Raw genomic sequence first — 16,771 nt, forward strand, 5'->3', positions numbered from 1 at the left:
ATTAGATTGTCCCTTGAAAAATAACCTCAATAAAAAATAAATACAAATTATACTTTTAAAGTGAAAAATAACCAGCTCAATTCAGATATTTTTTACTCTCAGTATATAGTGGGAGCAGCGTTTGGTTTCTCCACGTGTAGTGGCAATGCATCCGGGGTATAGTCTTATTCGCGGTTCCTCCTGTGCACATCTTGACCTCTGAGAGGCAGTATGGTGCACACAATGAGATACACACTTGCAGTAACAAAGTAGAAGTCACGCTCAAATATTTTTAATATAACTCGTTTTTCACAGAGTTGGAAGACTGTATGTATGCCTTAGAGTATTGCTATATTGTGTTTTTGTATGTGTTTATACACAGTTTGTGTACCAATATTTATAATTTTGAGAGCTATAAGTGCCGTGAGTTTTATGCTAATTTTCGTTAGCTCGTCAATGGTGTCCTTCATTCATTGTGTGTTCGATTTGAGCTACCGATTTTTCTGAACAAAAACCAAGAAAGACACGAAGTCAGTGATGTATTTGAACATTAAATAGGTGTAATTATTTTATGCGTGTTTAGTTTTAGAGTGAATTTCAACTGGAGTTTCAATAAACGACATTAAGCAAGCAACATTTACTCTTACTGCTTGCTAGCATGTTAGCACCTTAGCAACATGTTGCTGTGATCACGTGTAGGCAATTATAAACATTTTAATGAGGGCATCAATTAGTTTTTCGCTTTTTGTGGGGGATTACTGTATGTAGTCTACTTCAGCTGGGAGATGTCATCGTGTTATTACCGAGCACCAGAAACCAGACCAGAATTTGTCACAATCTGTCCACATTACAAACAATGCCTCTGGCAGTCGCTGCAAGGGAGATAATCACGCGTGACACAACATTTGTCATATCTATCAAATTGGCGCGATATTGAATCGTACACCTGATCGCAGAGTTGAAGAGGAAGAAAATGGGGGTTTTATGGGACGCATTGATTACATTTGGGCTCAGTGCCGCAGGGCTGCGAGTGGCCCGCTCCAATGTGTTGCCCAGGTTTTTTTTTTTTTTTTTTTACGAGCCCATTTGCTTTAATCACCTAGTAAACCTTCGATGAGTCTAAATGGACCTCCTTGCTATAATTGCCAACAAGGTCCTGTGGGGGAATTTTGTATTTGTGCAAAACATTCACGTGTCAATAATTCTGTGCTTCAGAGCAACTGTGGAGCGATGACTGTGGCACAAATAATAATCGTCTGTAAAAAAATAAAATAAATAAATAAATAAATTCAAGAAAAAAGTAAAGGACAAACAAAAAAGTTGCTGTCGTTCCATTCCCAGGAGGTGAAACCTACTTTTTAAAATATGCTAAACTTTTTCTCTTTGTTGCTTTGTGATGTGCAAAGCACAAAATCAAAGTGACACCAAGGGAAATAATGACTCCTTTTTCTTTTGTTGTTGTTTTTCAAGGAAAACCTCTTGTTGATACTCCCCTTGATTGTATGTACATATTTGTATCATTCATTTTAGTGATAAATACTGTAACAACACCTGTGCTTCGTGTTGGATGATAAAATCGGACTGGGGAAATAGTTGTACAGCATAGTGGTCAATAAGGATGATGGCAGTGAACAATTAGGCACGAATGTAACAAAAATGATGTCTTCAGTCCTTCTGTTTATTTTTATTGTGAAAAGTTCTGGTTATAAATAATTCAATCACTGCTAGATGTTTTCGAAGCAGAGTTCCAAATATTGACAGCAGTTTTAGAGCATTTTGACTGATCTATCAAGACCCACAGAATATTGTGTTCTGTGACAATGTAAGCACTGAACCTACCAAAAGAAAGAGTAGACTGTCCTCTTTCACCAGAAGAAAAAAAAATTCTAACTTTTTCTGTTCTTCAGTAATCAGCGGCAGAACATGGGTTGGTTTTACTAGTTTCTGACCAATGAAATGAAATGAGCTTTTTGTGAAAACATGACAAGCAGAACAGGGACTTTGATGCTAATATACAATTGTTTTTGTGAGACCTCAAACTATAAAACAACAACAAAGACTAATAAAGGGATTGATGGCAAAATAATTATTTACAAATATACAACTAAGAAACGCGCCATGAGTGATGCTGGCACACCACATGGCTCAAGTTGACTGTCAGTGGCTTTTTTACATTGTGTTCACCACTCACTCCATGAAGTGCGTCATCTTTTCGCACAATCGCAACACACACTTTCTTCTAACTACCGCGACACATACACCTGTACTGGTTTTTGCGTGTGAGGCACTAAAACATGTCCAACTTCCAACGTGTTGGCATTTCTCTCCCTCATAATTCACGTTGCAAGCTGAGATTCACCGCCTAATTTTTTATCTTCCACTGAAAAGCTGTGCTGATCTCAAATCCAAAGTGATGGAACATCAGAATTATCATCTTTATTTGCCAAGTATGTCAAAAACACACAACGAAATTGTCCCTGGTAGTTGGAGCTGCTCTAGTATGACAACAGACAGAAAATACTTTTGAGAGAATGAGTCAGAGAGGGATGTCACTGAGCAATGAAAGGTTACCAGTAAAGTGGTAATGCTGATAAATATATATATATTTTCTTGAATATATATATATATATATATTTTGGACAATTGTGCAAATGATGCAGACCTGTAGCAATTTAGAGCAGTTTTAAAAGACCAATAGAGGCATAATCTGGTACAGTGACCATTGTGCAAATGGCGCAGACTTCAAGAAGTTTAAGCAGTTTAAAGTGACTAGTAGTGCGATAATCTGGAACAGTGTCTATTGTGCAAATGGTGCAGGTACTTCTCAAGCACATGAGTGGCCAGTACTGGGCAACAGCAGATGTCCAAATAGTATAGAGTGGCGAGACTACTACAGTGAGTGCACGAATAACGTACAATTGGCCCGACAGAGATGTGATAATAATCTCAAAACAAAATTGGCAGCATGTTACAATGGAATCCTAAATTAAGTGTTAAGTGTTAAGGAACAATAGTGTTACAGTAATCGTTTGACTCTATGTTGTATGCACGTACCTGTGCATGACCAAAGTGTACCAAAGAGTACGCAACACTGGCCAAATGTGTCAGACTTTAGATGTGAAGCGAGCTCAAGTACGGTTCAAATGTCCTAACGCGAGCTTGTAACAAAGCGAACCCACCTGTCGCTGAGCAAGAAGGGACAGACGTCAGGCACAGGAGGCGTCGAAGGCCGCAGCTTTGCCAGCGCCATGATGTGTTCGAAGGTGATGTCAGTCTGTGTGCACACATCTACCACATGGATTTCCTGAGGAGGGCCGTGGGGTCGGCCACTGGGGGTCCGTCGGATGACCTGAACCACGACGGGGTCCTTGGCGGGGAGAAAGCTCTCCAGCGTCTCCTCATGACTGGACTTGGACAGCTCTTTGCCATTGACCTGAAGAGGAAAGGAGCGACGTACATGTGAAAATCATGAGAATTGTTATGAATGAGAATTTGCACATTAGAAATAAAAAGACCAACTAGGACTAATCCAAATGTCAAGGCCGCCTGCTAGTTTGCATGCATGTATAGTACGTGTCATAATTAATGCAAATGTTCCTTTGGCAAATATTAACAATAACACACACATAAAAATAATGACTACAGATAATCCTCAGTCAAATAAAGTGGTGCGTTGAGATACGCGTTTAATACATTCAGTGACCATGCTCATAACTCGCATCCCAAAAATTGTGTAATAAGATAGAACTCTTTGCATTGTACTTCATAAACACACACAGTAGTGACATAATTACACAGAATATAAAGAATTAAACAGTTTTTGCTTCAATTCAATGGACATTGTGCTGCTTCTGGTGTGCGCGCCTTGGCCAACTGGGGGCAGTATAATACAGACAAACAGATACTGTATACACATGGAGACTGTCCTGTTATATTAGTCGTTTTTGGGAATCATTAATATACTGCATATACCCGTGAGTATTGTTATATTGTCTGCCTACATAGGTTGCTGCACCGATTATGCTCAAATAGCCATTGCTTAAAGGGTTATAACAGCGTGACACTAAGGCTATTCGTTAGCTTTGGCATTCGCATTAAGCTAAATGGACTTACCTAAGGCAAAGCTATGTGGTTGTTGTAAAAACAAAAGGTACCATTCTGTTTGTTTCATGTTTGGCCAGCAGGGTGTATGACTGGTTAACACAGGTGCCTCACATTTCTGGGAACCGGGGTTCAAATCCCGGCCCCGCCTGTGTGGAGCTTGCATGTTCTCCCCGTGCCTGGGTGGGTTTTCTCCGGGCACTCCGGTTTCCTTCCACATCCCAAAAAAACATGCGTGGTATGTTGATTGAAGACTCTAAATTGCCTGAAGGTGTGAATGTGAGTGCGAATGGTTGTTTGTTTCTATGTGTCCTGCGATTGGCTGGCGACCGGTTCAGGGTGTATCCCGCCTCCCGCCCGAAGATAGCTGGGATAGGCTCCAGAGGCCAACGACCTTAGTGAGGATAAGCGGTAAAGAAAATGGATGGATGGATGTTTCATGTTTAGGTTGACAGTAAACTTCAACTGGGTGTGGCATTAAAAAGCTTGAAGGCTCTTCACTGCCAACACGGCGCTTATCTACAAAAAAAAAAAAAAAAAAAAAAAGCAGGCAAATGACAGCTTGTATCTCAAACATTTTATGTCAGGTCACTTGTATCTCAAGGCACCACTCTTAGTCCATGTCAAGCACATTTGCAATGTAAAATTATACTATTCATGTGATTGCTCCTCTCTCCAGTTATTCATGAAAACTGCCCCCTTACCCAATAGAAATACACTGAAAGACTAGAAATAATCCAAAGGGTAAAAAAATAAAATAAAAAATAAAAGATAATTTAAAAAAATGGGTCAGTGGGGTGATTACACTTATCTTAACAAGCCCACTCTTCAGGGAACACTTTCATCAAAATTATTAGTACTTTAAATATTTCATGGAAATTTCCAGATCACAACAAAACTTCCCAGTGGAGAAAATGCTCTGGGCAATTTGTCCTCATCAAACATTCAGATTTTCCCACACATTTACTCAAGTCTGATTATTTATTGGAAGCCAAGTGGGGAAAAGGCATGCGAAAAGCAGTTTTACACTACAACACTATAGAGACGTTCAAAGACTTCAATCAGTCTTCCTTAAATCCCTCATATCAACTATGAAAGGAGCAGAATTTTCCGGCAGACTGAAGGCTATTTGTGCTACAGGTGGCACGGGTAAAGAAAATCATCGCTTCATTTAGCAGCGGTAATTTCTCTGGAAGAGATGTCACCTTGATAGCTATGTGGAGCACCTTGGTGAAAGTGAAAGCGGAGATGATCATTTAGGTAAACCGTAGAGATGCATAATCACACTTTATGTATTTTAATACGGCCTACTTGCATTGCTCAACAAAAAATTCTGCAAAAGTCCATATAAAATATTTACGTATTACAGGCTCTAACTCACCCGTGACCCAAGTGAGGATACGTAAGCGGTATAGAAAATGAATGGATATTCACCGTATGTGTGAGGGGAAAAACTATTTTGGACAGAAGATCTATACAAAGCAAAGCAAAGCAAAGCAAAGCAAATTTATTTATATAGGGCATTTCATACACAAGGTCACTCAATGTGCTTTACATGATTAAAAGCATTTAAAGCTTGTAAACATAACAGAGAAATAAAAAAATAAATAAAAATAAAAATAAATGTACAATTAAAACAGCGTACAGTACAAGAAATATTTAAAAATGGAAATACTCTAAAAAGCATGAGGAAAAAAAAAGAAGAGGTTTTAACCTGGATTTAAAAACGTTCACACTTGGGGATGACGTCACTTCTGTTGGAAACTTATTCCATTTGTGTGCAGCATAATAGCTAAATGCTGCTTCACCATGTTTACTTTGGACTCTGTGCTCCATATATAGGCACGAGTCTGTCGATCTCAGAGCCCCACTGGGTTCATATTCCATTAGCATTTATTTCATGTATTCAGGACCTAAACCATTTCGTGATTTCCAGACCAGAAGCAGAACTTTAAAATCTATTATAAAGCTGACTGGCAGCCAGTGTAAAGACTTTAGAATTGGAATAATATGCTCTGACCTCTTTGTTCTGGTCAGAACGTGAGCTGCAGCATTCTGAATGAGCTGCAGCTGTTTAATGCTCTTTTTGGGGAGTCCAGTCAGAAGACCATTACAATAGTTAAGTCTACTTGAGATAAAAGCATGGATGAGCTTCTCCTTGTCTGCTTGACACATGCAAAAAAAAAAATACAGTCCCACAGGTTTAAAACTATCCAGGAGTGGCTGCTTCAAATTTTTTTTCGAAGAAAGACAAGCTTATCAGCAAGAAAAAATGTAAACAGAGGCAAAGCAAGCAGAACGTGCAAAAAAAGTGTTTGCACTGCACGAGAGAAAAGAAGGCTTAACAATCCTGATTTAGAGGTTCACAGGTAAATACTGTACAGAACCTTAATCAATACACAACTCTTGTACATACAGTACACTTTCAAAATAGGAATTTGACCGAAAAAAAATATGCCTCAGAAGTCAAGCTCAAAATATTAAAGCTTCTGAGTGACTGCTAACGTTAGCAATGAGCACTAACAAGCTAGCCGCTAGATAGCAAGCTACACTAAGCTTGTAACGTTTAGAAATGTGGTTTTAACATTTTAACCTGACATTAATTTTTTACCATCTACCTTAGTCTATCAGAAATATAATATAAATGTAAATATTAGTATTAAAAGCACCTATACGTCATTAATGTAAAACAGTGGTAACTGAGCATGCCTTCTTCCATCCATCCATTTTCTGAGCCGCTTCTCCTCACTAGGGTCGCAGGCGTGCTGGAGCCTATCCCAGCTATCATCGGGCAGGAGGCGGTATACACCCTGAACTGGTTGCCAGCCAATCGCAGGGCACATACAAACAAACAACCATTCGCACTCACATTCACACCTACCATGCATGTTTTTGGGATGTGGAAGGAAACCGGAGTGCCCGGAGAAAACCCACACAGGCATGGGGAGAACATGCAAACTCCACACAGGCGGGGCCGAGGATTGAACCTCGCTCCACAGAATTGTGTGGCAGACACTCTCACCAGTCTTCCACCGTGCCGCAGCATGCCTTCTTGGCTATCATATATTCTTACGTCATTAGCATATCAGGACGGTCTTTAAGGCATGTATGCAGGTCCTAGGAGGTACGCCAACCAGGTCTGAATGTTGATAGTTTAGCAAAAGCTGTTTTCAAGAACAACCCTACCTTTTGCAAGCATGCCAAAAGGTCCAGATGGAGTACCTTTGCCGGAATCCGCCATTTGGTAACTGCCGTCTTACAGTGTTTTGAAAATGAGCTAATAAGAATGCTCTGGAAAAAAAAAACCTCCTTGGCACCATAATTACTTGGTTGTACAGTAAGTTAGTGATGCCGTGAAAAACTACTCCCGCCAGACAAATCATATGCAACTCCCCCAGGTCCCGTGACCCGGCACTGACCTTTATTTGTAGTGATGCTGCATTAATCACCTGCGCAGCAGACAAACTGGGTCACCCACTCCAGAAATGTTGCATAGCAGCATCCTTCATTAGTGTTAGTTTGGAGCCACTCAGCATTTATTAAGAATGCAGCATGTACATGATGTACTACATTTTAAGTAAAACGAGGCGCTATCACAATTAGCTGATATGGTACATGTCCCTCTTTTACCCCCTTCTTCCTGCTTGCCCTGCAGCTTAATCCTAGAATTTTGTGGGGGAGCCAGGCAACAAAGGAGCAGACAAATGAGGCATCCGATGGCAAATGACAATCCTGCAGAAAAGATCTCATTGCCTGGCTCCCCCCGCTCTAGAGAGCCCGGCCCCTGTGTTTTGGCTCCTCGCTATCCCCGCATCCTTAAACCCAACATCAGGTGCTGCTTCTTCCACATCTCTTTAAAGTCCTCTGTAGCCATGAAATCCAGATGGAACAATAATCCTCAATCAACACATGAATAATAAGTGGCCTTAAGTACTGCATGAGGTAGTCTGATCGTGGATGTCAATTGAGATAACACACTCAGACATTCACGCACAGGTTCTCAATAGGGTTGAGGTCATGGTGAGACTTTCCTCCCTTCTATACCCATAGCAGCATAAGCTTCAGTGGTATCTTTTGAAGTGTGGATTGGTATATTGTCTTGCATGGCAATCATTTTAATGTGGAAGGCACAGATATTGGTCAGTTAAAATCCCATTTTGTCTCCTTCAGGAACCCTAAAGCAGTGATTCCAAACCACTGTTCTGCAGGAAAATATCCAATTTCGCTTCAGTGGTCTGAATATGATCTTTTATTCACTAGAAATAATGTATCTTTGTCCATCTATCTATGTCAGCGACATATAGTGACAGGAAGAACAATTAAATGCTCTTTCAATAGATGGCAGAAGGTACAAATTACCTGTGTATCCACTTGTTGCCATTCATAAAACAGAATAACAGCTTTGAGTCCAACTGAACAGGGCCAGATTTCACACTGAGTACATTTGTGTGTAAATTGAGATGAGACCATTATTTCAGTCTGTATGCTCTAACATTTTTGTTTGGCGGTGTGCTGTGAGATTTTTCTAATGTGAGATATTGCTGGTGTCGGGCAGAATCCTCCCAAACCATCACTTTTCAAGAAAACCGTACGGCATGTTTGTTGAGCCGTTAACACTGCATGGTCAAAGAGAACAAGCCATTTTCAACACTTTGGATTGGTCAATAATTTGTAAAATTGTCCCCCCTGACCAATAGTATTGATTTGTGAAAAATATAGCATGTCATTAATCAGTAAATAAAACTATTTCTCAACCCACTGTAAACATTTCGCCAAGTAAGATTGGTTAAGGGTAGACCAAAATACAGCTATTGTACTGTAGATGTACAGCTACTGTAGATGTTCTTTAGAGGATCCTGCATCGAGTGGTTCTTGGGTCTCCAGAGACACCAGCAGCTTTAAATACTTGCTTGCTGCTCATCAGTGGCTTTTAACAGCTGCTCTCTTAATACAATGCATTTCCTTAATACACCTTTATCTGAACAAACACGTTTGCTCTGTGAGTCACACACAAATTATTTACCAGTACCATGATTTTCTCGAAACATCCTGTGTTTTCATTCCTTTCATATGGCATTGGAATATTTTGTATTTACAGAGCCTTCATTTCCCCAATATGCATCAAAATTGATTTGTTTTTGTTTTACATGTGAAACAGCCAATTAGGTTGATCTGGGACTCTTTGAGAATTATATCTAAACAGACAAAAATCCAAAAATGTTCCTCAGAAAAAACAAACTCAAATTTTATTTCACTTACTGTATATCCTATTATGAGCATCACAGTAAACAAGCGGCTCATACGTGTGTCTAACAGTTGAGAAATCCCAGGTTCGAATCTGGGCTCAGTTCCTCCTATGGTGGAGTTTGCTTCACTTTGCTCACGTGGGTTTTCTCTGGGTACTTCAGCATCCTCCCACCTTTGAAAAACATGCATGATAGATTCATTTAAGTCTCTAAATTGTCCATAGGTGTAAATCTCAATGTGAATGGTTGATTGTTGAGTCTACCTCTTAGTGATCGGACAAAGCCCCCAGTTCACCTGCTACTGTAACGAGAATAAGAACTCTATTTTAATTTTAATTGAGAAATTCTGTGTGAGGTGTGCCTTTCCCGCGGTGAACGCCAGATGACTTCAGGTTGCAGCACAGCAGCTTCCCCCCAAAATTTTTTAAAAACTTTTTTGGACCACCATCATACGTCATACAACATCATATCAGCACACCACAGTAGATCTGAGTTGGATACAGAGAACCCTTGCGTCTTCAGGGATCGGTATTCATGAATTCACCTAATCTCAGATTTTCTTGGGAACCTATGCTCCAATTATTTTCAGAATAACTCGCCTGTTTGCCGTTTTTGTGCTAAGTCCAAGGCCACAGCAGCATTTTGTGGCAAGTAACTATGTTGAAGTGAGTTGAGGAATTTCATTTAGACAAAAGTTGTGCTTTGCAGCCATCTTTTAGTATCTTGGTGCGAATTAACTATGCTGATGTGAGTTGAGGAGTTTCTTTTAAATAAAAGTAGTGCTTTGCTGCCATCTTGTGAGAGCAACAGAAAATTATAAACCTTTTTGGGGGCAGCGTCAATTGTAATTTCTTTGCTATTGAACCGTGCTCTGCCGTGAATGGTAAAAAAAAAAGGATGTCTGCTGCACCCGTTTGTTTGTTTCGAGAAAGGGGGGTGGGAAAAAAAAGCACCACAGTGGAACTCATTTCACAGCCAGCATCAAAGGATTAACTCTGTATGTGTTTTGCTTCTCCCTTTGGATTTTTTTATGGCCTTTTTTCTAAAAGGACCATAACAGTAAGAGAAGAAGAATATCCAGCAGAGGTTAGCGTGAAGTAAATGGACTTGCATCCCGAGCAGAAAAGACTCAGGCTGTGTACTTTGGTCCAGCGTTGGCGCATGTTTCAGTCTCACGATCACCACTAATTTGGATGACTGAGCACAATTGCTACTAGTTTTATTTTATTTTCCCATTCCTATTTGCTTGGAACAACCCAGGTGGGCAGATTTTTGTGAACTTGGACCATGCGTAACTGGTATTGTACGCTTGAGTCAACTTGTTTGTGATCCTCCACAAACAGACGGACTGCACCGTTAGCTTTGTTCGCTAACGCAAACCTGTGAAATGTATTACATTATTTCACTGACTATTTGTGGCTTGTAATTTCACCTACAGTATTTGCGTTTTTTTGTTGCCACAAGACAGCGCCATAGCCTTGTCTAAATAGGAATTGGTCTCAAGGAAGTATATTGAAGTGACATCTCGTTTGAGACACAAGCTTTGTATTTGGGGGAGGAGCTACGTTTTGCCTAGGTTGTTGGTGGAAGAGCAACTTTCCGCTTTTATACTTGCACTTCAGGTGCATTTTTTTTCTAAATCATTTGTAAACCACTTGATATTAAACTTTTGGATCATAGTTTATGGTATACTGTATTTACGGTTTTAAAAATAAAGACAGGCAATTGGAAATTATTTTGGGGTGCATCAATTACTAAATTTTTTTGTTAGGAAGGTAGGGCTCGGTACTCATTACTGTACTACATATCCAACGTCTCATCCCCTTCCGACATTCATAAGCTCATGCAGGCAATAAAACAGCTGTTGTGTTGATCGAGTGCAGATGCTTAATGGCGTGAAGTATTCCACATGTGCAGTCAACTTATCCAATCAGTCCGGAACCAAACAATTATTCATGAGAAGTCATTTGGCAACACAGGCGTGCGAGCAGAATGGAGCAGCAAGGCCAAGACGCATCTGCCGTCTGTTTGCACAAAAATATTCAGCAGATGTAGCCTAGAGCGGGTTTTCCGCTCAAGGCGACCCCCCCCCCACCCCACAAGACAACTGGAAGCTACGCCAAGGCAAATGCAGGGGAGGAACTTTAGTTTAGTAGAGGAAATCCCTTTTCTGCAGACAAATACTTTTCCAAAGTGTACTTTTGGCAAACAACGCATGACCTAAAGCTGTTCGTGAGGAAAAGTTGCCATTTCTGCAGCTATGGTGTTCATCTTTGTGCTTGTCTTAGGATTTATCCAGCAGGTTTGAGTTGCATGCAGCTTCAGACAGTGCTTCGCCATGCAAGAAATGTAAGTACGTCTTCTCCTTTTCCTATTTCTGATATCCACAACTGCTGCTGAAATTAGGAAACTTTCCCCATTGTGGGACTAATAAAGGGCAAATAAAATACTTTTAAACTGTCCACGTTCTGAAGTGACGTGTGCAGTGACGTACCAATTAATTTCCGTTTTAGACGTGGCGTCCTTTGTGGACGTGTATTATTTTATATTTATATCTCTAAGCATGTAGTAATTGGTCCTGTTATTTTGTGTTCAAAGTTGGTTAATCTCTGCGAAAACACAGTTCCAGCCAGACCAATGTGACAAGTGTATTGTTTCACAAAATCACTTATACTTGGCAAAATAAAGATGATTCTGATTCTGACTAAGGAGGCGACGACTTACAATGCATTTACACTGGACGCAAAGAGAACTTACTGCTCGGTGGCTTGGAGCGGTGGGGGGGTTTGCCTAATAAAATAGCATCCACCAAAGAGCTGTTCAATGTGGATGCGTCGGTATTGTCAGACGCTGGATTTTTTTTTCTTTCCTCTCCAATATCCAGAACAATCAGTGTTATAACTGTAACGAGTCAGTTCAGTGATTTCCGTGACACGGATGTTCTGTAACATTTGGTAGCTCTGTGGATGGACTTGCCATGGGTATAATGGATAGTGTTCCACTGTACAAGAATAACTCCTCATCAGAGACTGAGGGCAAAATGTCGTGACAGCAGCAGTAAAATGGCTCCAGTTCATCTCTCAAGATGTCAACATAAGCCACGGCGGATGCCGCCTAGGCCCCATTTCCTTGTCAAGATGCGCCGACACAGCCGTCAGCTTGCGAGGGATCACTGATAGAAGTGATTGATGGACTCATTCTGCGCGGCAGCCCTGGGTGCAAGACTCAGCGAGTCCATTAGCTTTTAACGCTTCAGAATTAACTGCATATATTACTTTACGGCTTTGAATACTAATTAATTGTTTTCAATTTCAAGGTGCAGGCGGATGCGGACTAGTCCACAACTGGAACGAATGAAGCAAGGTCATCGTTATTCACAAGCAAACAAGCCTACAGTGGAAAGAGCATCCAGAGGTTGATTTTAGCCAACTAGTGTGACCTTGGCTTTGCCTCTTAGTATCTTTACTTGCAAAATATCCACATTCACCCAACACTCACCCCCCCCCACAAGCTTCCATGTGCCAGCACCTGCTGTGTGAGTGGCGGCCTGGCGAGTGCTAAGTGAATGGAGGCAGATGGAGAAAGTCTAACGTAGGTCATACAGCCTCGGGAGTGTGGCACTTACAAGGGCCGATTACATGCCGACTCTTCGTCTTTTTAGGAGGAAGATGAGGAAAATAAAGGGCCGACATGACCCCTCAGCATAGCGGGTCACTCAGCTGTACAGAGCCCTCACGTGAATACGGACAATGAGGAACAGCGACAGATGAAGAGGAGGTACAGGGGTGTCACTGTGCACTGGACAGACACTGCTATTGGCCAGTGAAATGCTGATACTGTAGTATTAAACACTGTAGTATTGGTGTTTTGATGTGTGCCTTTAAGGGGTGTGGCCTAGTGAATGACATCAGGAGCTCTGACTCCAACTCGGGTTGGCTGTTAACAAGGCGGTTATAGTTCAAGCCTGTGAAAAAACAAACAAAACAAAACAAAAAAACACTCAGTCGACCACAGAAATTGGTTGACGCAAAAATGTCTGCCTCGAGGCGATAAAAAATATTAATAAACGTATATTTGCCCGGAACCATTTGGCCACTGTCCATGTTTACTGCACGGACTTTTGTTGCAGATGGACGCACTGTTGGACTATTGATAAATATTGTCAAAAATGACAGCGGAGCACCTGTAAGTGATTTTTAAGACACGATTTGATGTGTAATATACATATAACATGATGTATGAATGAGCTGAATGGTAGTTAGCGTTTGTTTTTTTTAAACCTAAAATGGTAATCGCTAGCCCGCTAATGCTAATCGTGAATGCTAACCATTTAGCAGAGGCTGATTTTGTTGTATCAAATTCTGTACAGAGTTTATACCATACACTCAGGACCAGCATATGCAGTTCAAGGATATAAGTCCAGCCCTCATAAATGAGAATAAAATGCATGTTAGTTGTAAAATAAATAAATGAAATGAATAAAAGGGAGGGGAGTAGGGGTGGTGATCACTCAACGAAATATCTCGAGGTTAATCGATTCTAAAAAGTTTCGATAGTGAAAGCCCTACTATAATTCTTGATCCTGAGGCATTCTGACAAAACGCATGCCACAGAACACTAGGGAACTGTTTTAAATTGAAGGGGGAAAAAACATGCATATCTCCTCCAGGTTTTATTCACCAAATATGATTCCTTGCCCTCTAAATGGCTGCACAAAACCACAAAACTTATATCTCTGTGGTAAAAAACAGAAGTACTGGTATTTGTCCTAAATATCCTGCAACAAAACCAATAAGTGGATAACGTGCTGTTGTTTTTCAAACAGTTTCTTTTGACTTATTCTGACACGGCTTCATTCAATAAATATGTCTGGAAGAAACACATAGTAACGACTGTGCCACCAAGTAGAAATGGTAGGCTGTCACACAACAGAATGTTGAATCCTTACAAACTTAGCATCAACCCCCCTCCGAGGTTGCAGATGTTTTTGTTTATCTACGCTTCATTTTTTAGTTTAGCTTCATGGTTTTGTTTAGCTACGCTTCATTTCAATATTTGGTGGCATTTCATTTGGGAAATGGCAGCATATAGATAGCCAATGAGAGGATGCAGATAACGTTGCTCAAAAGCAACGGGTTGGGAGATATTCATATGGTGTGCGCCTTGAAGCTCCCGGGAATCCTTTTGGAATATTCGTCTACCTCAGATGTCGTCCCACTGCCACTCGCGGAGCAGTGTCTACGCAGAGGATAAACAGAACTAATACTTTCGGGACCCCTATGTGGCAAATATAACCCTTCCCATTTGACTTCGCTATCGTCTCTTGTTGTTTCTCCAGCTTGTCTGAGCAACAATAGAGCAGAGAAGAGTGGAAAAACACTGCTACGCCCCCCTGCTCACACCTGAAGACTGCCTTTTCAAAAGCATCAGCCTATTTTCCAATCCGTCTTTGACCGTGACACTAACGTTGCATTAAAAAACACAACACAGTGAATCGAACAAGTTCAAATTTGACCGAATCTCAAAGCAAAAAAAACAAGGCGGTATGGGGTGATGGTGATTAGTATGTCTGTCTCACAGTCTAAAGGTTCTGAATCTCCGGTTAGGCTTTCATGGATGGAGTTTGCATGTTATCCCATATCTGCATTTGGGGGGGGGGGGCTGGTGTGGTACTCTGGCTTTCTCCCATATTCCCAAAATACGTATGTTAGAGTCATTGAAGACTGCTGGGACAGGCTCCAGCTCACACGTGACCCCAATGAGGACAAGTGCTATGTATACGAAATGGATTGATGGTCCAAACAAATGAAATCAATCAAGTTTTTCCAAAGTGATTTTTGCATTTTATTTGGCTTTCTTTATGTGCATAAACCCTTTAGGAAGAGTATCAATGATAAGCCAAAGAGGAAAATTGTGAGGACCCCTTGTACAGTGAACTTCGAAGAAATTTCACCCTAAAACATAGGTGTAGAGCAGTAATTTGGTATGTTACGCAAGCATATGGTATGCAAAAGAATCACTAAATTGAATGGTCGAACTGTGCAAAATGCAACAGTGGTTAAGTTTTAACTTTTAAATCCAGTACAGTATAGTATTTTTTTTTTTTAAGTGCTTCGTCAGTTGTATTTTATTTTTAAGTAAACACCAATGTACAAGCGTCCAGCCGGGGAGCAATAAGTATACCCACACCTGCTTGGCGCCTCTCACCGTGGGCAACTCCAGAGTGGAAGAGAGTCCAACCCCTCCCGAGAGGACTGGTACCAGAGGCCAAGCAGTGTGTGGATGTGAGCCCGACTATACCTAGTCGGAACTTCTTGACCTCGCACACTAGCTCGGGCTCCTTCCTTCCCAGAGAGGTGATGTCACACGTCCCTAGAGCCAGCTTCTGTAGCCGGGGATGGGATCGCCAAGGTCCCTGCCTTCGGTCACCACCCAGCTCACAATGCACCCGAAATCTATGGCCCCTCCCACAGGTAGTGGGCCCATGGGAAGGGGGACCCACGTTACCCTTTCGGGGTGTGCGCGGCCGAGCCCCATGGGTGCAGTCCCAGCTACCAGGCGCTCGCCTTCGAGCCCCACCTCCAGGCCTGGCTCCAGAGGGGGGCCCCGGTGACCCGCGTCCGGGAAAGGGAAAATGCAATCCAATAATTTTTCTTGTCATAATGGTCTTTGGAGCCGTACTTGGTCTGCTCCCTCACCTAGGACCTGTTTGTCATGGTGACCCCGCCAGGGGCATAAAGCCCCAGACAACCTAACTCCTAGGATCATTGGGACACACAAACCCCTCCACCACGATAAGGTGACGGCTCAAGGAGGGGTACAGAGAGAATACAGAGAATATTTGCATTTAAAAAAAAACAATGATGATCATCAGTTTGAACATTAAATATCTTGTCTTTGTACTGTCTTCAATTGAATATAGCTTGAAAAAAGGATTTGCAAATAATTGTTTTCAGTTTGTATTTAGGTTTTCCACAACGTACCAACTTCATTGGAATTGGAGTTTGTAGTTAAGGCAGAGGCGGCACGGTGCCCGACTGGTTAGAGGGTCAGCCTCACAGTTCTGAGGACCCGGGTTCAATCCCCGGCCCCGCCTGTGTGGAGTTTGCATGTTCTCCCCGTGCCTGCGTGGGTTTTCTCCGGGCACTCCGGTTTCCTCCCACATCCCAAAAACATGCATTAATTGGAGACTCTAAATTGCCCGTAGGCATGACTGTGAGTGCGAATGGTTGTTTGTTTCTATGTGCCGTGCGATTGGCTGGCAACCAGTTCAGGGTGTACCCTGCCTCCTGCCTGATGACAACTGGGATAGGCTCCAGCACGCCCGCGACCCTAGTGAGGAGAAGCGGCTCAGAAAATGGATGGATGGATAGTTAAGGCAGAAACAAACATCACCTCTGCTGGTTGCAGCCAAGTAGTGCACTCCACAATTTGAATTGGGCAAC

General features: G+C 41.7%; 1 protein-coding gene across 2 annotated transcripts in view; it reads right to left on the bottom strand.

Moving 5' to 3' along the window:
* Positions 1–16,771, bottom strand: part of LOC133402666 (PDZ domain-containing RING finger protein 4-like) — a 71,544-nt gene that overhangs the window by 20,595 nt on the left and 34,178 nt on the right. Inside the window, exons 1-2 of one of the 2 annotated variants that reach the window (XM_061676653.1) lie at positions 9,340–9,395; positions 3,159–3,412 (exon numbers count right to left, since the gene is read on the bottom strand). In XM_061676653.1, coding sequence (XP_061532637.1) covers positions 3,159–3,412; positions 9,340–9,381 — 296 coding nt within the window. In that variant the 5' untranslated portion in view covers positions 9,382–9,395. Of the gene's footprint in view, positions 1–3,158; positions 3,413–9,339; positions 9,396–16,771 lie in introns of those variants that run through there. The other variant, XM_061676652.1, reaches the window with a different exon arrangement.

This window comes from Phycodurus eques, chromosome 5 (genome assembly GCF_024500275.1).
Source record: "Phycodurus eques isolate BA_2022a chromosome 5, UOR_Pequ_1.1, whole genome shotgun sequence".
NCBI classification, from domain to species: Eukaryota; Metazoa; Chordata; class Actinopteri; order Syngnathiformes; family Syngnathidae; genus Phycodurus; species Phycodurus eques.